Below are 25,916 nucleotides of genomic sequence, written 5' to 3'. Positions count from 1 at the left end.
TCACAGTTAACAGAGCTGTTCAAAGCTGAATAATAGAAAACACTCAGTTATACATTTAAAGCAATTCTATCTCTGTCTTTTTTTTATCTTACAGATACCTTGGAATAACTCGTCCTTTGACGTATCCCGCCAGACAAAATGGGAAACTCATGGCTAAGATGGTATTCATTGTTTGGCTTCTGTCCGCTTCCATAACTCTTCCGCCATTATTTGGGTGGGCAAAAAACGTAAACGTGGAAAGGGTGTGTCTGATAAGCCAAGACTTTGGCTATACCGTCTACTCAACTGCGGTGGCCTTTTACATCCCCATGACGGTCATGCTTGTCATGTACCAGAGGATTTTTGTGGCTGCCAAAATCAGTGCCGAGAAGCACAAATTTGTGAACATCCCGCGGCTTTATGAGCAAGAAGGGATATACTGCTTAGAGGAGAAGCTCCCACCTAAGAAGATTTCCAAAAGGAATAAAGCAGTTGAAGAGTTTGCCACCTTGTCCAAGCTCATACGCCAAGATCGGAAAAATATCTCCATCTTCAAACGAGAGCAGAAGGCGGCTCGAACACTGGGAATTATAGTCGGGGCCTTCACCTTTTGCTGGTTGCCCTTCTTCTTGTTGTCTACTGCTCGGCCGTTCATCTGTGGTATCATGTGCAGCTGCATGCCCCTCAGACTGGAGAGGACTCTTCTGTGGCTTGGCTACACCAACTCTCTCATAAACCCCTTGATCTATGCCTTCTTCAACAGGGACTTGAGGACTACCTTCTGGAACCTCCTGAGATGCAAATACACCAACATAAACAGGAGGCTTTCGGCGGCCAGCATGCATGAAGCACTGAAGGTCACAGAGAGGCATGAGGGCATTCTGTAGCCCACTAACATGACTGGGAAAGTTTTCAGGAACCTCAAGAAGCCTACAAAGATATCCACCTACTGCCCAGCGCACATGAGAGGGGGCAATGAAAAATGTTTTTGAATTATTTATTAAAACTATACCGCTGAAATGTGAAAATTTTTTGCAGTACAAAGAAATGCAATATTTACTTGAATTCAATTTTTTTTCCAAATTCACGACAATTCTTGGGAAATTAATTGGATTCGTTACTTTCCTTCATCGCTGCGGTTGTACAGGAAAGCAACCCAGTCACATATAGACTTTACATAAGGAAAATCTTCACCAAAGTGTTTTTTTTTTTTCCGGCAATACATCTGTGTTTTCTTAGCGCATTTCTCTTAAAAAATCTGTTCCCTGTCTACAGTGAATAATTAGCACCACGAGCTATGGGAATGCATGGAAATGAATATCGCTTCCCCTGATCAGGATCAGAATCAGAAAGGGTTTTATGGGACCATAAAGAACATTCATGTAAATAGACGTGATTACAACTGAACTCAAACTGAAACAGACACTGAACTGAGTATTGTGTTTTCGTTTGTGATTTTGATTAAAAGGATGCAAACCCTGTACAGTAAAACTCTAGCATTCTGCTATGTTCAGATAATAAGTGCTTTGAGCTAGGAAATGTGTAAGGTTTGGGGTTAAAACCCCTATTTAAAAAGCTGCTCTACCTGGAATATTGCTGCTGAATTTTGTTTAGTACAGGTTATTACCCATAGGCACTGGGAGGGGTGTGTAATTAGCTGATTAAAGACCTTTTACAGTGTTCCAGTTCCATATATAATACCCCAAAACACATGGCAGGGTCAATACAGTGGCAATTCAACATATATTTCCCCCTGGAACACCTAGTAGTATAATTACAGTGTTAATTTTATGTAAAATAACCCCCAGAACATATAGCAGGATAAATGCCTATGGGTATTCACCTGTATTATCCTCTATCTTATTTGCTGAAGAGAAATTCATTGATTTTGATTTATGGGGCTTATCGGCATATTTATCAAGTAGTGAAATTAGAGTTCGCCGCAGTCCACTAGAGTCAAATATTTAAAATGTTTCTGGGAGTTTTGGGAACATATTTGTCAATGGGTGAAAGCAAGAGCTCACCATTTTCTGAATATGCTTCTAAAATCCCAAACAGGCCCAGACCTGCTCCCCAGATTGATTTGCATGCACAACTGGTGGCTTAGAAGTTGGGAGGAGGCCCCCAGTGACTGCCAGGAGGGCCCTTCATGTTGCAGCCCCAGTTGGCTCCCAATGCTCCAGTTGGACCCGGATCCCATAGAAATTCTTATATACTGGCGAGAGGGGTAAATTCACTCTTCGATAAATCTGCCCATAGGCCTCCTAAGCCATTGGCCCATGGCAAATATCTCAAGTGACGTTGATGTTATAGGGAAAGTCACAGGGAAAATTCTGTTACAGTAGTAAAATATTACTTTTAAAAAAATCACTTCAATAGCATTTCAATAACTTAAAGAAAATAATGGACAGCAAAACATCTCCAAATATAAGAAAAAAAATGGAATTTCAACACTGCTGAGCTGCCAAACAAATGTTGGGGATATTTTTGGTCAAACTCAATATGACAGTCCTTTGTAAATATGCAACAGTCAAAAAATATCAACGTTGAATCACATCAGAATGGTTTCCGCTGGAGTTTTAGAAATCATCTGAATTCTTCAGAATCATCAGAAATCTGTCAATTTCAACTAAATGTATTTTTAACGTCCGTGCTTTTACAAATAGCGGCCAAAGATTTGCCTTTTCTAGAAGGTTCTCTTTTACCACTTGAGGAACATGGTTCTGTACTAGATGATGAAAACAATTAGGAGGTTATTTACTAAAATCTGAATTTATCAAATATTTTATTTAAAAAAAAAAACACAACCAAACTACAATGCCTGATTTTAGCTTATTATTAATAAAAAATACTTTTTTGGATTACTGAAAACCCAAATCACTCAAATTTTTCTGAACTTTTTCCAGAATTGCTAATTGCTAATTTTGAGTTTTTGGACTAAACCCATCGCAGACCACGAGAACTTCAAATTGAGATAGGTGCCTCTCCCATTGACTTATACAGGACCTCGACAGGTGTGAGATGGCGGATTTTCAGATTCATGCTTTTTGCAGCATTGGGGTATAATAAATCTCGAAAAAATTTAGTTTTTTTTCCCTGTAAAAAAAACAAGTTTACTAGTGAAAAAACTTGAATTTTTCAAGATTTCCCAACTCAACCTTAAATAAATAACCCCCTTAATGTAAAATTCAAATACAATGCTTTTTGCAATTTAGTAAATCCTACTTGGACATCACTGTGATTCCTCAAATTAAGGCACAGAGTCAATCAGTGGTCAGTTCTTCGAATCCATCTGACCCGTTGTTCCAACAAGAACCAATGGAAATCTCACAGTGGGAGAATCACTTCACATGAACAAATATCTCATTAATTTCAGACTTTGTTGGTATGAACGGCTTGATTTGCACTGATCACACTAGAGATCTGCTCATTTCTGGAATACTGATCCTGATTGTTGTTGGTTGGCACAATGAATTCTACATTGAAGATTCCCTGTGCAGTGATTGGCTCGTGGATGGGAATGTGAGAGTGGGAAATGTTAGAAATACCTTCCACCACCAAGTTTGTTACTTCCCTTGACTTCCCTTGTGCTGAAAATGGAAAAATATAAAAAATAAACACAAAGCGAAAGAACAAAATAAATGTACATTTGTATATACTGTCGACAAGTAAAATGGAATATTATCACGTAAACACGTTGCATGTCCCTTTTATTATACTGTACTGATGTCAGGGCTCATTAAAAAAAACAAAAAAAAAACAGAGTTTAAAAAATGTCGCCCTGTGCTGGTTACACTTATGACACTCTTTTCACTCTTACAATGGGTGGGAGACTTCCTCGCTTACTCACCCTTAGGGATGTAGCGAACTGGCGATTTGGTGTTCGCGAACGCCGTTCGCGAACACCGGCAAAAAATGCGAACGTTCGCGAACAGTTCGCGAACTTCGAACACCCGCTAAAATCATTCGAATCGAACGATCGAAGGATTTTAATCGTTCGATCGAACGATTTTCATTCGAATCGAACGATCGAAGCATTCGATCGAATGCTTTTCATTCATTTGAATGCTTACAATCGTTCGAACGAATGGAAATCGTTCGTTTTTTAGCGGCCGAAGGAATTCGAATGGTCGAACGATTTGTATTCGAATCGAACGCGAACTCAAAATGCGAACGTCGCGCGACGTTCGCGAACATTCGGCGGACGCGAACGGTCGAAGTTCGTGCGAACAAGTTCGCCGGCGAACAGTTCGCTACATCCCTACTCACCCTTTGGAACATGTAAGTTGGGGAACACGGGGAAAGGGGAGGAACCAATGACTGACCTTGACCTTGGGTTACCTGCCCTCTGCCAAAGCAATACTACAGGCAAACGTGCATGCACCCCAGGGGCACCATGTTGTCCTTGTAGCTCAAGGGGCACCCTATGCACCTCAAGGGGCACCATGTTGTCCTTGTAGCTCAGGGGGCACCCTATGCACCTCAAGGGGCACCATGTTGTCCTTGTAGCTCAGGGGGCACCCTATGCACCTCAAGGGGCACCATGTTGTCCTTGTAGCTCAGGGGGCACCCTATGCACCTCAAGGGGCACCATGTTGTCCTTGTAGCTCAGAGGGCACCCTATGCACCTCAAGGGGCACCATGTTGTGCCTGTAGCATTGGTAACTGTAGCTGAAAGCGAGAGCGATTGCCCTTACATAGGGTCATGGGGGGGTGATATTAATGATGACGTCCTTGGAAATTTTGACAGAAAAGAGGAGAAGAGGTATTATAGAGCCCACCTACCTGGCTAATGAGTTACTGTATTTTATCAAAAAATAAGTAAATGTGTCACCATTTCCCATTGCTACCAAACCAGCTTGCAGTTTAGCCTTACCTATGCCTCCATTATTTCCAGGTCGCATGGTAAAAAAATAAAATCCAATTTTTACTTTCTTTAATGAAAAAGAAATCTATCGCCAATATACTTTAATTTAAAAATGTGTACCATTTTTATAAGAAACTTGACTGTATGCAGTGAAATTCTCCCTTTATTTACTTGCTCTGACTGCTGTAGATAGGAATTGTCAGACAGTTCCTAACTGCTCTGCAGGGAAACGATCCTACTTATGAACAGCAGGGGGAGCCCCCGCCTTACTTCCCAGCCACGCAGAACTCAAGCAGCTTTGTTTGTTTCCCTGTAGAGCAGTTGGCGACTGTGTAGAGATTTCTATTGGATTTTTTTTTTTTGCCTTTACATCCCCTTTACTGTTTTTAACTGCAGGGACAAAGATCATGGAGTCAGATTTAAACAGATAAACTGGGATTCTATTTGGAGGATTATTTTGCTGCAGCCACTGGTTCTGCAGAGTTGGAGAAAGTTTGTATTAAACAATACAAAAACTATAAAATCCACATTAGATTACATAACACAGGACCCAGTGCAGTCTGTATATTCTGATTATATATATTCTTGCTGTTTCGGCTTCTGGCAGATATTATGTGACTTGTGCTGTTTTGATCATTTATGACAAAGCAGCCCAGACGACACTAAGCATGTGCACAGTCTTGGTCTTGCAAAAATGTTTAACAAAGTTACAAGACGGTGACCCCTTGTGGCCAACTTTGTAAACATAAATCATTTGTTTGATTAGGCTTGTGGTTCAGTAAGTTCATGTTTATGTTTAGTATACAAAATACAGCATTTCTAGCCTTATTCTATCTTAGACTTTACTTCCCCTTTCAAGCCTGTCTATTCATCTCACATGACCCTCCTGTTTTATTATAACTTCCTTAAAATAAGCCAGCATTGTAAGTGGCCTTGGGGTAATATTAATATTTGTGATGTAAATATTTCAGGCTCAGATGAAGAAGGTGGCTAGTGGTTGGTGCAAGAGCTCGAGTTACCAAAAACAGTTCAAAATCCTTGACAGGCATCCACTGCTCCTTGGCATGATTTGGCCCCAGGATGGAATGGAAAGAGACTCATGCTTTTGAGGAATATATGTAGGGGCATATTTATCAAGGGTCCAATTTCGAATTGAAAAAACCTAGAAATTCGAGACCAACTGAAATTAAGTTGAATGTTTTTTTGGGTTGACTATGTCCATTTTCGATTGAATAGGTCTGTATTCGGCTAAATTCAAATTATTCGAATCAAAGGAATATCACATACGATCTAATTCGGAAAAAAAAAACTTAGATTTTTCAAAGTCCACCGATTGACTCCAAATAGGTTCTAGGAGGTCCCCATAGGCTAAAATAGCAATTCGTCAGGTTTTAAATGGCGAATGGTCGAATTTTTAAAGAGAAATACAAGATTCCTCTGCACTCAACCCATTATCAATATATTTAAGACAGAGACATTTTGTGCTACTGCTACTGAAAAATGCCTTACCCTTTAAACAAAACAGGGATTGTTTGTCCATATATTGCAATATATTTAAGCTGGCCAACTACGTCACAGTCATCCCATATCTGGCCAGTCCTATGCTCAATTTTCATCTGATTCATTAAGAATTCTATGGTTTAATTATACATTTTATAAAAGGGACGAATACGTTTTACCTGCAACTTACTAGCTGCTTTCAAAGTAAAACTCCCAAACTTGGCTGCCCTTTTATTGGACACCAGTGGGATCACCTGACTATAGTTGGAGGGGGTGGGAGCTACAACATGGAGCTGGTCACTGCTCTTGTAGAACTATAACAAACAAGGGAAAGTTGTGCTCACCACTAGTTTTTAAAATCATTAGGCGGGTAAGGCATTTTTCAGTAGCAGCATTTTTCAGTAGCAGTATGCACAAAATGTCTCTGTCTTAAATATATTGATAATGGGTTGAGTGCAGAGGAATCTTGTATTTGTCTATATGTATTTTGTGGTCACAGCCTCATTGCACCCCCGCCTAATGATTTTAAAAACTAGTGGTGAGCACAACTTTCCCTTGTTTGTTATAGTTCTACAAGAGCAGTGACCAGCTCCATGTTGTAGCTCCCACCCCCTCCAACTATAGTCAGGTGATCCCACTGGTGTCCAATAAAAGGGCAGCCAAGTTTGGGAGTTTTACTTTGAAAGCAGCTAGTAAGTTGCAGGTAAAACGTATTCGTCCCTTTTATAAAATGTATAATTAAACCATAGAATTCTTAATGAATCAGATGAAAATTAAGCGTAGGACTGGCCAGATATGGGATGACTGTGACGTAGTTGGCCAGCTTAAATATATTGCAATATATGGACAAACAATCCCTGTTTTGTTTAAAGGGTAAGGCATTTTTCAGTAGCAGTAGCACAAAATGTCTCTGTCTTAAATATATTGATAATGGGTTGAGTGCAGAGGAATCTTGTATTTGTCTTTATGTATTTTGTGGTCACACCCTCATTGCACCCCCGAATTTTTAAAGAGACACTAAATGATAAATTTGGATTTTCAAATTTTTTAATTTTCTTTTAATTCAAATCAAATTTGGACTATTCCCTAGTCGAAGTACACAAAAATAGCTCTTTTTTTTCATTAGAAAATTCACCTCGACCTTTGATAAATCTGCCCCGTAATGTCCGCAGAACAAAAAGCACATACTGCTGCCCAGTGCCAACCTTTGGTCAAGTGCAGTAACAACGCAATTATATTCCACTTCTTTTAGAAAGTCCATTTGAGAAAGTCTACTGAACACGTCCATATTAAAACGTTCTTGCTTCTTGATACACTTTCCAGAACCCAGCAAAGCCGCAAAAGATTAGGACCCAGTCTTCACTATTGCAATAGGGTTTAATGGGAAACAAAATGGTGGGAATATTCCAGAATGGGAAGATAGAATTCTGAAGAAATTTCACCCTGCCCTTAAAGGGATTCTGTCATCGGAAAACATGTTTTTTTTCAAAACACATCAGTTAATAGTGCTACTCCAGCAGAATTCTGCACTGAAATCCATTTCTCAAAAGAGCAAACAGATTTTTTTTCTGACATGGGGCTAGATATTTTGTCAATTTCCCAGCTGCCCCTGGTCATGTGACTTGTGCCTGCACTTAAGGAGAGAAATGCTTTCTGGCAGGCTGCTGTTCCTTCTCAATGTAACTGAAGGAGTCTCAGTGGGACCTTGATTTTACTATTGAGTGTTGTTCTTAGATCTACCAGGCAGCTGTTATCTTGTGTTAGGGAGCTGTTATCTGGTTACCTTCCCATTGTTCTTTTGTTTGGCTGCTGGGGGGGAAAAGGGAGGGGGGTGATATCACTCCAGCTTGCAGTACAGCAGTAAAGAGTGATTGAAGTTTATCAGAGCACAAGTCACATGACTTGGGGCAGCTGGGAAATTGACAAAATGTCTAGCCCCATGTCAGATTTCAAAATTGAATATAAAAAAATCTGTTTGCTCTTTTGAGAAATGGATTTCAGTGCAGAATTCTGCTGGAGCAGCACTATTAACTGATTCATTTTGAAAAAAATGTTTTTTCCCATGACAGTATCCCTTTAAGAACAAACCCTGGCTGAGCTGAACCACTGTCATAGAATGTACCACCCAGGGCTGTTCAATTAGGCTGGGCTTCTCAAGCATTTTTTTACAGCAAACGCATATTCAGTTTTAGGTCACCAACCCACTACACCCATAGCAAACTTCAATGAACTGCCATTAAATTTGTGTCTGAAAACAGATCCCTATCCAAAACATTAAGTTTTTTTGTTATTATTATTATGAAATGACAGAGATAATCAACAGAATTAATAAAGGGAATACACATGGTGCCTGTGCTCTTTTGCAATAAAGAATATTATAGCTGCTCGATGCACCTGTAGTCAATGTCAGGGACGACATGGGACATTTATGTTGCTCTGAGGGGAGGCAGCAGGAAACCATTACTCAAGTTTACAGGAAAGGAGAAAGGGGCTATTGACAGTGAGAGAATGAAACATGAAAAATAGATTCATTTAAACACAGGCATGATATTGATCCATGGAGAGATATGATTGTGGTGTAGAACCTAGGGAAGGAAGTTCTTCAGTTCTAGGACAAACCTGCTCCGACTATTTTATTCCTGTGAGGCAGAGGGAGCGGAAACGACTTTCTGAAGGTCGGAACTGAACGTGTGTGTGTTTCAGGTTTAAATATAACTGTGGGCCCAATCTTTGCTTCAGTATAGAATTATTTCACATTAAGGTTATTCATGTCACATTAAAGGGGACACAAAGCATCTTTAAACACCACCTCATAGTGCAGGCAACTGATTCATATGGTTTCAATCTGGGGCAAAAAAGTTATGGAGATCCTGGGGTTCAATTACGGCTGCAACTACAAGTTGTGATCACACAAAAACTGGCCACAGTTGCTGTGCGAATTGAAGCTATTCATTAAAGGTACTTACGTTAAACAGGGTCGGATTGGAAAACCTTGGTGGCCCAGACTGCTGCCCAAGGCTGGCAGAGCTGCTTCTTACCTAAGCTCCTTGCTGGCCTCCCCCCTTCCAATTGCAGCCAAAAAAACACACATCAGCGAATGAGGAACTGGGGATGGAAAGGGGGAACAGAGGGGGGATTTGTGGCTGGGACGAGTGGGCCTGGGGTTTTTGTACCCGCCCCCCAACAGCCGGAAATTTTTTTTGCAAAAGGTGGCAACCCTAGATGCAGGGGAACCCTGAAACTGCCACCTTGAAAGCAAATATGTTGAGTGCAACTCCCCTTGCCGTCCCACTTATGCTGGAATTCTGAAAAAGCTGCATTGTGGGTAAAAAGCATGGCAAATAAATTAAATGGGTTGTTCACCTGTAAATTATCTTTAAAATTATATAGAGGTGATATTCTGATACAATTTGCAATTGGTATTCATTTTTTATTATTTGCCATTTTTGACCACATTGCAGTTTCAGCAATGTGGTCGCTAGGGTCCAAATTACCCTAGCGACCATGCATTGATTTGAATAAGAGACTGGAAAATGAATAGGAGGGGCCTGAATAGAAAGATGGGTAATAAAAAGTAGCAATAACAATACATTTTTAGCCTTACAGAGCATTTGTTTCTTAAATGGGGTCAGTGAACCCCATGTGAAAGCTGGAAAGACTTAGAAGAAGGCAAATAAATCAAAAACTATAAAAAAGAAGCAATGAAAGCCAAATAAAAAGTTGCATAGAATTGGCCTGTTCTGAAGCTACTGCCACATTCAGGGTGGTGGTAGCTCAATATTGGGCACACTAATACCCCACAGTAGAGTATATTCTGGTCTCACCTGTTTAAAAGGTTGATTGGCTGTTATGTAGCCTGTCAAGCTACTGGTTATAGACCTAACGCCCTATCTGAATGTGTCACATGGTATAAACAAATAACTAGATATAAGGGGGGAAGGATGAAGAATAAAAACTATCCCAAACTCAGCTTCAGTTGGTGCAAATCCCTTCTGGTGTCCTAATATTCCTATAACAACTCGTTTCCACCAACCATAAAATGATTTCCATTAGTTCAAGTATCGATGTCTGAGAAATAAAACCATCTTGGTTAAGGACATATTTTTAATCCACCCTGTTCCTATTATTTAATGGGATTCTGTACAAATTCAAAGAAATCACTAACAGCAACCATCAAGGTCCCGGAGGTCACAATCATACAGAAAATAACTAATATTTTCTCAGGAGGAGGGAGGTTGGCCAGGCAACGCCATAGGGGTAGAAGAAATCATTAAAGCCAAATGAGATCTGTGTTCTCTGTGTTACTCCCCTGTACGCCCAATAATACTGGAATCACCACTCAGCAGTGGGCTGGGGGTAGAGAGGATAACCTCCCTTTTTCTCACTAGGACCAAATGATTTTCACTTAATATTTTAGTGTCAATTTTCATCGTTCTCAAGGTACAAATAAGGGCTGCACAGTGCATTTGTCACAGGGAGATCCATTTGGTTTTTGAGTGGATATATCAGTGACATGGCCAGCCTTCTTCTCGGAGTAATAATGGGGCAGCGGTTTCCAGATAATAGCAGCACAAACAGGGATTTTGTTACAGTTGGGGAGCCCCCTTTCGTTGCAGCCCTGCTTTTAAATCTGATTTAGCAGAGCTGGTTAATAGGGCAGAAAGAAAACCTGGCCTTATAGAATTCTTCCCATATAAAGTAGATAATCTTACGAACTGCAAGTGCTCAGGGGGTGTGCAGTGTTAACATAAGTTGACCTATAGGCAGTAGGAGGTCAAAGTTCTCAGATTTTAAGCATTTTTTTTCAACTATGTCCGGCTTTGCCCTATTTCTAAAGAGTTCTACCCAAAATATCCCGTAAAGGGCAAGGAAAGGTAGAATCACTGGGGCAGCATGTTGCCAACCTCTGGTCACCCTGGGAGAGAGATTCTTTACATCAATTTCTCTACTACTAGGGTTGCTACCAGCCAAGGCCAGAGCCGTTATTACAGATTGAATTTAGGGAGGAATTGCCGTGTAACAGGCACTGAGTAGTGTTGCCACCTGGCTGGTATATGGTAAAAACACCCACCAAGGCCAAAATGTGCTGCCAACAAATTTGTAATTTCTGATTTTAAACCAGTATGTGATGCCCCCCAATGCTTACCTTTACTGCACCAGAGGGGTCCAGACAGCAAAGACAGCACAATTGCACTCTCTCGTACTAGAACAGCTGAATTTCCTATTAAAAAACAGAAATTTGTTATTTAAAGTTACCACGATTGACATTCTGCTGCTCCTGGCAACCTGTTCGGCGCTGCTGCCTGAGGCGGGTTCTCCAACTGACTTCATGGGCACAGCACCCCTGAATACCCTTAAGATTAGCCCTTGACCTGCCCCTGATACACCACAATGTTACCTTTATTTGTAGGGATGCACCGAATCCACTATTTTGGATTCGGCCAAACCCCCAAATCCTTCACGAAGGATTCGGCCAAATACTGAACCGAATCCGAACTGTAATTTGCATATGCAAATTAGGAGTGGGAAGGGGAAAACATTTTTTTCTTCCTTGTTTTGTGACAAAAAGTCACGTGATTTCCCTTTCCGCCCCTAATTTGCATATGCAAATTAGGATTCGGTTCTGCTGGACAGAAGGATTCGGCCGAATCTGAATCCTGCTGAAAAAGGCCAAATCCTGGCCGAATCCTGGATTCGGTGCATCCCTATTTATTTGTTTAGGAATCTGCTCCTAAGGGTCGTGGCACATGGGGAGATTAGTCGCCCAGTGACAAGTCTTCTCTACTGTGGGCAACTTATATCCCCAAATGCCTTCCCGCAATCAAGAATCACCGTCAGGAAGGCATACGTATCACTTCATTTTCCGAAGTTGCCTCAAGAGCAAACAATGGGCGACTTCAGAAAACAGAAGTGATACATATTCCATCCCGCCAGTGATTCGCATTCTTGCTAGTGGGAAGGCATTTGGGAAGATTAGTTGCCTACAGTAGAGAAGATTCCGGGCGACTAATCTGCCCGTGTGCCACCACCCTAAACCCTCCTTCTGGCCTTTTCTGGAAAAAATATACCAGCCTTCCTATATATTTATCTTTTTTCCCTATTAATAACATCGGGATCACTGACCTTCCTATATATTTATCTTTATTCCCTATTAATAACATTGGGATCACTGACCTTCCCATATATTTATCTTTATTCCCTATTAATAACATTGGGATCACTGACCTTCCTATATATTTATCTTTATTCCCTATTAATAACATTGGGATCACTGACCTTCCTATATATTTATCTTTATTCCCTATTAATAACATTGGGATCACTGACCTTCCTATATATTATCTTTATTCCCTATTAATAACATTGGATCACTGACCTTCCCATATATTTATCTTTATTCCCTATTAATAACATTGGGATCACTGACCTTCCCATATATTTATCTTTATTCCCTATTAATAACATTGGGATCACTGACCTTCCTAATAATATTTATCTTTATTCCCTATTAATAACATTGGGATCACTGACCTTCCATATATTTATCTTTATTCCCTATTAATAACATTGGGATCACTGACCTTCCTATATATTTATCTTTATTCCCTATTAATAACATTGGGATCACTGACCTTCCTATATATTTATCTTTATTCCCTATTAATAACATTGGGATCACTGACCTTCCTATAAATTTATCTGTATTCCCTATTAATAACATTGGGATCACTGACCTTCCTATATATTTATCTTTATTCCCTATTAATAACATTGGGATCATATCACTGACCTTCCTATATATTTATCTTTATTCCCTATTAATAACATTGGGATCACTGACCTTCCTATATATTTATCTTTATTCCCTATTAATAACATTGGGATCACTGACCTTCCCATATATTTATCTTTATTCCCTATTAATAACATTGGGATCACTGACCTTCCCATATATTTATCTTTATTCCCTATTAATAACATTGGGATCACTGACCTTCCCATATATTTATCTTTATTCCCTATTAATAACATTGGATCACTGACCTTCCTATATATTTATCTTTATTCCCTATTAATAACATTGGGATCACTGACCTTCCCATATATTTATCTTTATTCCCTATTAATAACATTGGGATCACTGACCTTCCTATATATTTATCTTTATTCCCTATTAATAACATTGGGATCACTGACCTTCCTATAAATTTATCTGTATTCCCTATTAATAACATTGGGATCACTGACCTTCCTATATATTTATCTTTATTCCCTATTAATAACATTGGATCACTGACCTTCCTATATATTTATCTTTATTCCCTATTAATAACATTGGGATCATTTCACTGACCTTCCTATATATTTATCTTTATTCCCTATTAATAACATTGGGATCACTGACCTTCCTATATATTTATCTTTATTCCCTATTAATAACATTGGATCACTGACCTTCCTATATATTTATCTTTATTCCCTATTAATAACATTGGGATCACTGACCTTCCTATATATTATCTTATCCCTATCCCTATATAACATTGGGATCACTGACCTTCCTATATATTATCTTTATTCCCTATTATAACATTGGGATCACTGACCTTCCTATATATTTATCTTTTCCCTATTAATAACATTGGGACACTGGCCTTCCTATATATTTATCTTATTCCCTATTAATAACATTGGGATCACTGACCTCCTATATATTTATCTTTATTCCCTATTAATAACATTGGGATCACTGACCTTCCTATATATTTATCTTTATCCCTATTAATAACATTGGGATCACTGACCCTTCCTATATATTTATCTTTATTCCCTATTAATAACATTGGGATCACTGACCTTCCCATATATTTATCTTTATTCCCTATTAATAACATTGGGATCACTGACCTTCCTATATATTTATCTTTATTCCCTATTAATAACATTGGGATCACTGACCTTCCCATATATTTATCTTTATTCCCTATTAATAACATTGGGATCACTGACCTTCCTATATATTTATCTTTATTCCCTATTAATAACATTGGGATCACTGACCTTCCTATAAATTTATCTGTATTCCCTATTAATAACATTGGGATCACTGACCTTCCCTATATATTTATCTTTATTCCCTATTAATAACATTGGGATCATATCACTGACCTTCCTATATATTTATCTTATTCCCTATTAATAACATTGGGATCACTGACCTTCCTATATATTTATCTTTATTCCTATTAATAACATTGGGATCACTGACCTTCCATATATTTATCTTTATTCCCTATTAATAACATTGGATCACTGACCTTCCTATATATTTATCTTTATTCCCTATTAATAACATTGGGATCACTGACCTTCCCATATATTTATCTTTATTCCCTATTAATAACATTGGGATCACTGACCTTCCTATATTTTATCTTTATTCCCTATTAATAACATTGGATCACTGACCTTCCTATAAATTTATCTGTATTCCCTATTAATAACATTGGGATCACTGACCTTCCTATATATTTATCTTTATTCCCTATTAATAACATTGGGATCACTGACCTTCCTATATATTTATCTTTATTCCCTATTAATAACATTGGGATCACTGACCTTCCTATATATTTATCTTTATTCCCTATTAATAACATTGGGATCACTGACCTTCCTATATATTTATCTTTATTCCCTATTAATAACATTGGGATCACTGACCTTCCTATATATTTATCTTATTCCCTATTAATAACATTGGGATCACTGACCTTCCTATATATTTATCTTTATTCCCTATTAATAACATTGGGATCACTGACCTTCCTATATATTTATCTTTATTCCCTATTAATAACATTGGGATCACTGACCTTCCTATATATTTATCTTTATTCCCTATTAATAACATTGGGATCACTGACCTTCCTATATATTTATCTTTATTCCCTATTAATAACATTGGGATCACTGACCTTCCATATATTTATCTTTATTCCCTATTAATAACATTGGGATCACTGACCTTTCCTATAAATTTATCTGTATTCCCTATTAATAACATTGGGATCACTGACCTTCCTATATATTTATCTTTATTCCCTATTAATAACATTGGGAATCACTGACCTTCCTATAATTTATTCTTTATTCCTTTAATAACATTGGGATCACTGACCTTCCTATATATTTATCTTTTATTCCCTATTAATAACATTGATCCACGACCTTCCTATATATTTATCTTTATTCCCTATTAATAACATTAGGATCACTGACCTTCCTATATATTATCATTTTATTCCTATAATAACATTGGATCACTGACCTTCCTATATATTTATCATTCCCTATTAATTAACATTGGATCACTGACCTTCTATATATTTATCTTTATTCCCTATTAATAACATTGGGATCACATGACTCCCCATATATTTATCTTATCCCTATAATAACATTGGGATCACGACCTTTCTATAAATTATCTCTATTCCCTATTAATAACATTGGGACACTGACCTTCCTATATATTATCTGTATTCCCTATTAATAACATTGGACAATCACTGACCTTCCTATATATTTATCTTTATTCCTATAATAACATGATCACGACCTTCCTAGTGATCACTGACTCACTGACCTTCCTTTTTCCCTATTAGTAACATTGGGGTCAAGCATCATTTTTCAGGCAGGTAAAATAGTGGCCAGATGGCAACCGAACGCGTCACTAGGGTTACCACCTGGCTAGTTGTTTTACCGGCCTGGTTGGTAAACATGATAGTTGATCCCAATGTTATTAATAAGGAAAAAAGATAAATATATAGGAAGGCCGGTATTTTTCTCCAGAAAAGGTGGCAACCCTATGCATCACAGGTCCGCCCTTTACATCACATGCCCGCCCCTTTATGTCACAGGCCCACCTCTTCATGTCACTGGCCCTGCCTCTGACATCACAGGTACCGCCCACTGCCCAGATTCCCAATAGGAAAGGTGGCAACCCTACTTTCAGAAAAGATAGCAACACTAGCACGGAGCCTGTGTCTTCCTACGAGAGTCTGTTGTTAGCATTTTACAGTGCTGCACAATATGTTGGCCCATGTTGGCCCTCTAAAAAACATGTTAATAGTAATAATAACAGCAGCTGCCTAGCAACCAGCTGAACAGCAATCACAGCGTTGCAGGAAGTTGCAAAGCAGCCTGGGAGTGGCCTGAAGGAAGAGGAAGCTGGAAAACCTGGCAGAGGAAGCCAAGAGGAGGAGACAGAAGGTTCCAGAGTTCAGGGAGCTGCATGTGGCCCAGAGAGCTGGAAGGCCCCACCAGAAGCAGTTCTTTGTATCAGGCTGATACAGGGGAGAGAGAGATCCTGAGAGGAGTCCTGACTGGAGGAACAGCCACCTGCAGAAGGATCCCCATCAGAGTTTCTAAAGAGGCTGGTATATCTGTACTGCACATGCTGGTATATAGTGAATAAAGTACCCCCTCTTGTAAAATATAAGGATATTATAAGTTACCGAGGAGTTTCATGACCATATAAAAACACGAGGCCGAAGGCCGAGTGTTTTTATACAGGTCATGGAACTCCGAGGTAACTTATAATATCCTCATATTTTACAACTGGGGGTACTTTATTAATTATAATACACAAATTTTAGTGAGTCATGTGACAGAAATTACATCACTACTCACCGTTTATAACTGATGACATCACTACTCACCGTTTATAAGGATATAATTTACAGGATATTCATGGCTTTTGTGTATTATATCTGGTATATTGCACTGCATATCTGTAAAACACCCAAATAGACTTCTGGAGTGAGTATTACCATTTAAAGTGACCACATGCTAAAGGAGAGCTTGAAGATTACAGAGACTGGGGCTCATGTACAAAAAGTCTGGGTAAATTTACACCTGTAGTAACCTGCAGTAACCCATAGCAACCAATTAGTGATTAGTTTTTTTTCCAGCCAGCAGCATATTAAGGACCCAAAGCAACATTCAGTATCAGTGCTGCCATTAAAGGGGTTGTTCACCTTTAAATTACCTTTATACTGTAGATAGCAATATTCCGAGACAATTTGCAATTGGTTTTCATTTTTTTATTATTTGTGGGTTTTTTTTTTAGCTTTTTATTCAGCAGCTCTCCAGTTTGCAATTTCAGCCATCTAGTTGCTAGGGTCCAAATTACCCCAGCAACCATTCATTGATTTGAATAAGAGACTGGAATATGAACAGGAGAGGCCTGAATAGAAAGACGAGTAATAAAAAGAAGCAATAACAATAAATCTGTAGTCTTAAAGAGCATTTGTTTTTAGATGGGGTCAGTGACCCCCATTTGAAAGCTGGCAAGGATTTGAAGAAAAAAAAGCAAATAACTCAATAAGTATAACACATACAGTAAATAATGAAGACCAATTGTAAAGTAGCTAGGAATTGGACATTCTATAAGATATTAAAAGTTACCTCATAGGTGAACCACCCCTTTAAGCTTGTTCTTAAGGTTATAAGAGGAATGGGGAGCAGTTCAGACCAGGCAGATGCACGGGAGCTGCTAATGAACTTGCACAACACAATTACTCATTCAAATGCTCTTACACTTAATTAGATCCATCAATTAATCAACTTTCCTGCAATGCAGAGACGTCCTTTGGGACACACAATTTAAAATACATGAAGGGGAACCGCCAAAAGGCTGAGTTTTGGAGACAGTAAATAGTTTACTGTTGGGAATTGGACATTGCAACTTGCTTGATTTGCACTGGAATCAGTTTATTGGACCAAGAACACAATTATATGGCAGCCATTAGCTTCTGGGAGTCAGACATGATTGTCAGAATTAAATAAACAATTTGTGCCAGTTCCAACCAGCTCTGCATGTAATCTTTATTATTCACAGCCAGTGGCTCTCCATCTAATGTGCCAATTATCCGAATAATTCACTGCCTGGGTTATGTAGATACTCCAAGACTTCTGAGCTGCATTTGCAGAGATCCATATCCATAAGCATCCATGTACCGCACCTTAATCCTGGAATGTTTTATTTTATATCATTTTATGCAGGACTGCTGCTTACAATGGGGATCAGATAGGATCTGTGCAGCCACTGGGACAGAATGTTCTGTTATACAGATAGCTAGAATCTCAGCTGCCATAAAGCAGGACAGGACTGCTGCTTACAATGGGGATCAGATAGGATCTGTGCAGCCACTGGGACAGAATGCTCTGTTATACAGATAGCTAGAATCTCAGCTGCCATAAAGCAGGACAGGACTGCTGCTTACAATGGGGATCAGATAGGATCTGTGCAGCCACTGGGACAGAATGTTCTGTTATACAGATAGCTAGAATCTCAGCTGCCATAAAGCAGGACAGGACTGCTGCTTACAATGGGGATCAGATAGGATCTGTGCAGCCACTGGGACAGAATGCTCTGTTATACAGATAGCTAGAATCTCAGCTGCCATAAAGCAGGACAGGACTGCTGCTTACAATGGGGATCAGATAGGATCTGTGCAGCCACTGGGACAGAATGCTCTGTTATACAGATAGCTAGAATCTCAGCTGCCATAAAGCAGGACAGGACTGCTGCTTACAATGGGGATCAGATAGGATCTGTGCAGCCACTGGGACAGAATGTTTTGTTATACAGATAGCTAGAATCTCAGCTGCCATAAAGCAGGACAGGACTGCTGCTTACAATGGGGATCAGATAGGATCTGTGCAGCCACTGGGACAGAATGTTTTGTTATACAGATAGTTAGAATTATTACAATTGCAGTGAAATATGTGTGCAAGGCTTTTCTGACAGACAGTATAGGGTTGTACAGCACAAATATATTTTTAGTATAATGAAAATATAGAAATAATTCTGTTTCATTAAAAATAAAGGTCCCTGCCGGGTTGGGGGTATTATGGACTGATTGACACAGCTCCCCCAATGACTCAATGATAAGAACCCAGTTAGACTTACCCCCGTCATTGTTATACAAATGTACCTCCCAAATTGGATAGGAAATGGCACAGATTTGCACTTTAATACAATGAGCGGAGTTTGGGAACAGAACACTCATCTCTTTCCCTCAGATCAGAAAAAATATAGAAAGTTCCGACCGTCTGGATGACAAAAGCAAATCTGTGAGTCACAATCTCCTTATCTGCCAACGTTCAGCTTTATAATGATAAGTAGGTCATAGAACAGCTCTTACTTGTTTCCCTGATACCATATGGCACGGTATAAATGAGAAAGTTTCATTAAATGATATTCTTTATTTGTGTCTAGAGTTTGAAATATTCACATACAGGTATGGGATCCTTTATCTGGAAACCCGTTATCCAGAAAGCTCAGAATAACGGAAAGGCTGTCTCCCATAGACTCCCATAGACATTATCCAAATTTTTTGGAATGATTTCCTTTTTCTGTGTAATAATAAAACAGTAGCTTGTACTTGATCCCAACTAAGATATAATTAATCCTTATTGGAAGCAAAACCATCTTATTGGGTTTATTGTTTACATGATTTTCTAGTAGACGTAAGGTATGAAGATCCAAATTACGGAAAGATCTGTTATACGGAAAACCCCAGGTCCCGAGCATTCTGGATAACAGGTCCCATACCTGTACTGGCAAATTATTCTGCATAAAACCTATATACAGGAATGGGACCTGTTATCCAGAATGCTCGGGACCTGGGGTTTTCTGGATAATGGATCTTTCCGTAATTTGGATCTTCATGCCTTAAGTCTACTAGAAATTCATTTAAACATTAAATAAACCCAATAGACTGGTTTTTCTTCCAATAACGATTAATTATATCTTAGTTGGGATCAAGTACAAGCGACTGTTTTATTATTACAGAGAAAAAGGAAATCATTTGTAAAAATTTGGATTATTTGGATAAAATGGAGTCTATGGGAGAAAGCCATTCCGTAATTTGGAGCTCTCTGGATATCGGGTTTCCGGATAAGGGATCCTTTACCTGTATTTATGTATGTCCTCCAAAGTAAAATTAATTTCAGAGTTTGTATTCAGTCTGTTTATTCTGCTTCAGTTTAGCCTTCTCATCTCTTATAATACTCATGGCTAAATCAGCCACAGTCGTCTCCAGGCAGCAGTGCTGTAAATGCAAAATAAGGCTCAGACTAAGTAATAATTGATGCAGCCCTGGTCCTTCTGAGACACTTAAGACAATCCTGAATTCATAAAGAAGTACAAATCCCATGAGTACATGTATGGAATTTGTAATCCGGAAACACATCATCCAGTTAACTCCGAATTACGGAAAGGCTGTCTACCATAGACTCCATTATAATCAAATAATCCAAATTTTTAAAAAACGATTTTCTTATTCTCTGTAGTAATAAAACAGTAACTCGTAGACAAACGATGATATAATTAATTCTTATTGGAAGCAAAACCAGCCTATTGGGTTTATTTAATGTTTATATGAAATTCTAGTAGACTTAAGGCATGAAGATCAAATATACAAAAGAATCTGTTATCCGAAAACCCCCAGGTCTAGAGTATTCTGTATAACAGGTCCCATAACTGTACCAGAACAAAAATGCCTATAAGTTCTTCAGAAATTAAGTAAATCATATGGCAAATGTATCCCACTGTTACTATAGGCACCATCTCTCCCTACTATACCTGCTATCCCACAGTAACACTCCCTTCCCAGAGACTATTATCCCACTGTTACTATAGGCACCATCTCTCCCTACTATACCTGCTATCCCACAGTCACACTCCCTTCCCAGAGACTATTATCCACTGTTACTATAGGCACCATCTCTCCCTACTATACCTGCTATCCCACAGTCACACTCCCTTCCCAGAGACTATTATCCACTGTTACTATAGGCACCATCTCTCCCTACTATACCTGCTATCCCACAGTCACACTCCCTTCCCAGAGACTATTATCCACTGTTACGATAGACACATCTCTCCCTACTATACCTGCTATCCCACAGTCACACTCCCTTCCCAGAGACTATTATCCCACTGTTACTATAGGCACCATCTCTCCCTACTATACCTACTATCCTACAATCTGTATTTTTGATGGTATTATTCCTATTGCTACTATAGGCTCTGCAGTGCTGGCTTCAGAGTAAAGAGACCAATATCTGGAGGAATGTTTCTATTCTTCCTAATGACAGCTGCTGTGGGACATTATTTGTGGGGGCACATTGCAGTCGCCCCGTATAGACATCTCTACATTGCAGTTTCAGTTGCCTGAAGGGACGCCAGTTACTGTGTCTCCATCTGTAAACTTTCTTCTTCTGAATTTCTCAGTCACTAGGCTGATTTCAGCCGGCAGCCACTTCCAATTATACAGTGCAACACAGAGAGCCTGACATTTCATCACACGCATAAGGTTTCAGGCAAAGAAGCTTCCTGTGGATTTTCTTACAAACCAGTGATAATCTGTGGGCTGCAATCAGAAGGAAAGAACAATATTAAGGCTCTATGGAAGTAACAGTGAGACGTCAATGACAAATACTTTTGTTCCTTTTTTGTTGTCTCGCTGGAAACAGTAGCGACCTGCTGTGTGCTAGGAACTGGCAATTGCACTTACTGCCCAATATTGTGATTCTAATAAGTTGGGACAATCTAATGATCTGCAAAGAAATGTGGGACATTCAGACAAAGATAATTTTAAGATACTTAGAGGGGAACTATCGCGGAAAAAATTAAACTTTAATATAAGCTTCCTCATACTGAAATAAGAATCTTTCCAAATACAACAAATTACACATTCTGCATTGTTTCTGAAATAATCAAGTTTATCTTCACTATTCCTCTCTCAGCATCTGTTTCTCTTCATTCTCTCTTCATGCAGCAGTTGGGTGTCAGATGTTGATTGACAGTTAGATCCAATATTTTTTATAGGGGGGCTCCTTTCCTAGTTGATGTATTAGAGCTCACTCAAATAACTACTTTCAAGTGCAAAATCTAACAAAATAACTGCCTTTTGCACAAATTCTGCATGTAGAGAGACATGATGTCTGGTGATTTTAATAGAGTTAGGTCTAATACATCTTCTAGGCAAAAGGAGACCCCCCTCTAAGATATATTGGATCTAACTGTCAATAAATATCTGACACCCAACTCCTGCATGAAGAGAGAATGAAGAGAAACAGATGCTGAGAGAGGAATAGTCAAGATAAACTTGGTTATTTCAGAAACAGGTAAAAATGTATTATTTATGGTATTCAGAAAGTTTTTTATTTCAGTATGCTGAAGCTTATATAAAATTTTCATTTTTGTGATAGTTCCTCTTTAAGGAAGTGTCATTTGTACTTTTTTGGGGTCAGTATGAACCTGTAGCCAATGATCTGATGTCTGTGTGCTATCTATACACTCTTGTTCAAAAGTCAATTAGGGTGAAATTTGGGTTGCAGACCTAGTTGCTGTCCTAGATATTCTTGGGGCTATGGCTGAATGTCTTAAACACCAATGATTTCCAGTATTTTTAACCTTATTATGAGCAAAGATTAATCCTCCAAGGGGAACCAAATAAATCAACCAGTGGATTACTGAAACAATCCACTCTAATCCATCACAAACCCCAGTGATGCAGCCATATACTGTAGCTCTCCTTCTGCTCTGAAAGTGCTGCCCTCTCTACAAAGCAAAATGTTGCACCAAAATACTGAGAGGTGATCTCTTCCTGTTACAGTTAGAGCTGCAGTATTTCTGGTCAGGTGATCTCTTCCTGTTACAGTTAGAGCTGCAGTATTTCTGGTCAGGTGATCTCTTCCTGTTACAGTTAGAGCTGCAGTGTTTCTGGTCAGGTGATCTCTTCCTGTTACAATTAGAGCTGCAGTATTTCTGGTCAGGTGATCTCTTCCTGTTACAGTTAGAGCTGCAGTATTTCTGGTCAGGTGATCTCTGAGGCAGCACACAGACTATCACAAAATGGTGGCTCAAGGCAAGAGATATAAAAGGACAATATTTACTTAAATATATATTCCAGTTTGGTAAGATTCTTTAATATGATATAAACTATATCTGTTGCTTAAGTATTCATTTTGGGGGTATAGTTTTTCTTTAATCTTATTAATGCAGTTGATCGCCTTCTTTGTCCTCCCTTATTACTTCTTCTCATTTCCATGTCTGTTTACATGCTGCATACGCCCTGTGGGATTCCCTTAAATCCACCCCAAAGCCATTGAGACATTCCCAAAGCCTCCAACTCTTCTACCCACATTTATAAGCTTATAATGATCATCTTTACTAACCCCTGAACCCTTCACCCATGCACTCAGGCTAATTACTGGTTTACATATTTTCTCTATAGAGTTACTGGCAATTTCTAGATAGACAGGGCCTCTACTCACAGCCCCCCCCACTTCTTAATTCCCTTCTTCTTCAGATTGTAAGCTCTTGTGAACATATTAACAGTCTTAAGTAGTAACAACATCGGCTTCAGTGAGATGTTTAGTCTGCAGTTGCCTTGTCTCGTGCAGTCGTGGGTTCCGCTGTGCCGAGCATAAAGCAGGGAGGGAATGTAGAGCTTTTAAGGTCCCTTCTAAATGCAGAACGACAGATCGGTGAGCAGATAAGGCGCCATACACTTCTCTTGGCAGAAGCGCTGTGTTCTGAGTACCCACAAGCCATCTGATGTTTTCTTTCTGGCTCTTCGAATCCAGCGACAGATGACTCCCAAGAATAATCTGTGCATTTTTATAGAACCCAAGGGGGCTGCTTGACAAGAGTCTGTGTCATATTCTCACCTGTTTAATTCTCTCTCTCCTGCCCTAGCTTTACCCATGGAGCCTGTTTAGAAGTTGTAGTCTGGAAGCTGTAAAGAGTGTGGCCCCTGGGGCCAACAATTATAGTAGCGAATGTCTTATGTAATGAATCAGATGATGACTCCTTTATTTAATAATGATATCGCCACAGTCCTCTAGAATGAAATTCTGCCACTCTCCATTCATTTCTATTGGATTTTTAAAACAGTACAGGTAGGGGATCCGTTATCCAGAAACCCATTATCAAGAATGCTCTGAATTAAGGAATAGCTGTCTTCTATAGACCCTATTCTAATAAATTAATCCAAATTTTTAAAAATGATTTCCATTTTCTCTGTAATAATAAAACAGTCGCTTGTACTTGATCATAACTAAAATATAATTAATCCTTATTGGAGGCAAAACCAGCCTATTGTGTTTATTTCATGTTTACATGATTTTCTAGTAGATTTACGGTATGAAGATCTAAATTATGGAAAGATCCATTATCTGGAAAACCCCAGGTCCTGAGGATTCTGGATAACAGGTCCAATACCCAGTAGTGATCCTAGAGGGGGACGGGCCCTGGTGTGTGACGCGCAGCCGGGCCCGCCCCCCTCCGTACGGCCGCATTTGGCCGCATTTGTCCGTGGCGCACGGACTGCCGGGGGGCCCTGAAGGGGTGCGGGCCCAGGACCGCTCGCACCCCCTGTTCCCCCGGTAGTTCCGCCACTGCCAATACCTGTATTTATCAATGAGTGAAAGTGAAAGTTCAGCCTTTGATAAATACGCCTTTCAAAATCCCTTAGAAATGAATGGAGAGTGGTGGAATTTCACTCTAGGGGACTGTGGCGATCTCTAACTTCACTCTTTAATAAATATACCCCATGGGTTGTTGCCATCCTGCTGCAAACATAAAAGGCAAAGACTTGAGGATACTTAGTTATAATAATATCTTTAATATAAATAGCATAATTCAGCGGCTGCTAATGTATTGCTCATTTTTCCAACAGTAGAAAGTCAGTGTGGAGACTTAATTATTTCGCTTTTCTCTGTTGCCCTTCTGGGGCCAAAATGACTCCTTCAGAGGGGCTGTCTCACCTTCCTCTGGAATAAGTAGACATAAATATAACATTATAATATCATACCTCCCAACTGTCCCATTTTTCGAGGGGCAGTGCTGATTTTGTCAGCTCAACCTTCAGTCCAGGATTTGTACTGAAATGTCCCGAATGTCTCTTTGATCTCCTGCACTGAAGAGCCAAAAAAAGATACTAACTTAATTGGCTTTTGGTAGAGCCCAGAATACATGGCAGGTGCACTTAGATACATTTGAAAAAATTCAAGATAAGCAAAGAAACTATTTAAGATAAGCAGGTCTCTTGGGGAAACTGTGACTTGCAGCTTAAAGGGCAATTCACCTTCATTAGAAAAATTGTAATAACACATAAAAACCACAGACATGTGTTCAAACATTCATAACCTGCCAAATTTTGTAAAATGAACATGGTAATTAAAGGGTGTGGCCACAAAATGGGCGTGGTCAAAAATGTTGCCGTGGCGGCATGGCAAATCCAATTTTGCCCTTTAAGCTGCAAGTCAGTCTTTCTATTCCAAAATGTTAGGAGGTATGTATAATATATATATTCTAATATATTACTAATTATAAGGATTTCTACACCTGTACTATGGCTATTTACCTTGGTACCTGCAGATTTTACCACCAGTTAGATACAGAGGTGCGCATTTGCATCGGATTTTATGGATCTAATTAATTTTTGTATGATTTCATTATTTGCAGACTATACCTCCAGTCTCACTA

At 39.1% G+C, this 25,916-nt stretch overlaps 1 protein-coding gene across 5 annotated transcripts in view; it reads left to right on the top strand.

Annotated features, from left to right (window-relative positions):
* Positions 1-2,802, top strand: part of htr7l.L (5-hydroxytryptamine (serotonin) receptor 7, adenylate cyclase-coupled like L homeolog) — a 31,161-nt gene extending 28,359 nt beyond the window's left edge. For all 5 annotated transcript variants that reach the window (XM_041587098.1, XM_041587092.1, XM_018227115.2 and 2 more), the window contains one exon: positions 95-2,802. In XM_041587098.1, coding sequence (XP_041443032.1) covers positions 95-866 — 772 coding nt within the window. In that variant the 3' untranslated portion in view covers positions 867-2,802. The remainder of the gene's footprint in view (positions 1-94) is intronic.
* The last annotated feature ends 23,114 nt before the right edge of the window (positions 2,803-25,916 follow it).

This window comes from Xenopus laevis, chromosome 1L (genome assembly GCF_017654675.1).
Source record: "Xenopus laevis strain J_2021 chromosome 1L, Xenopus_laevis_v10.1, whole genome shotgun sequence".
NCBI lineage: Eukaryota > Metazoa > Chordata > Amphibia > Anura > Pipidae > Xenopus > Xenopus laevis.
This window is presented reverse-complemented; position numbering and strand designations above follow the sequence as displayed.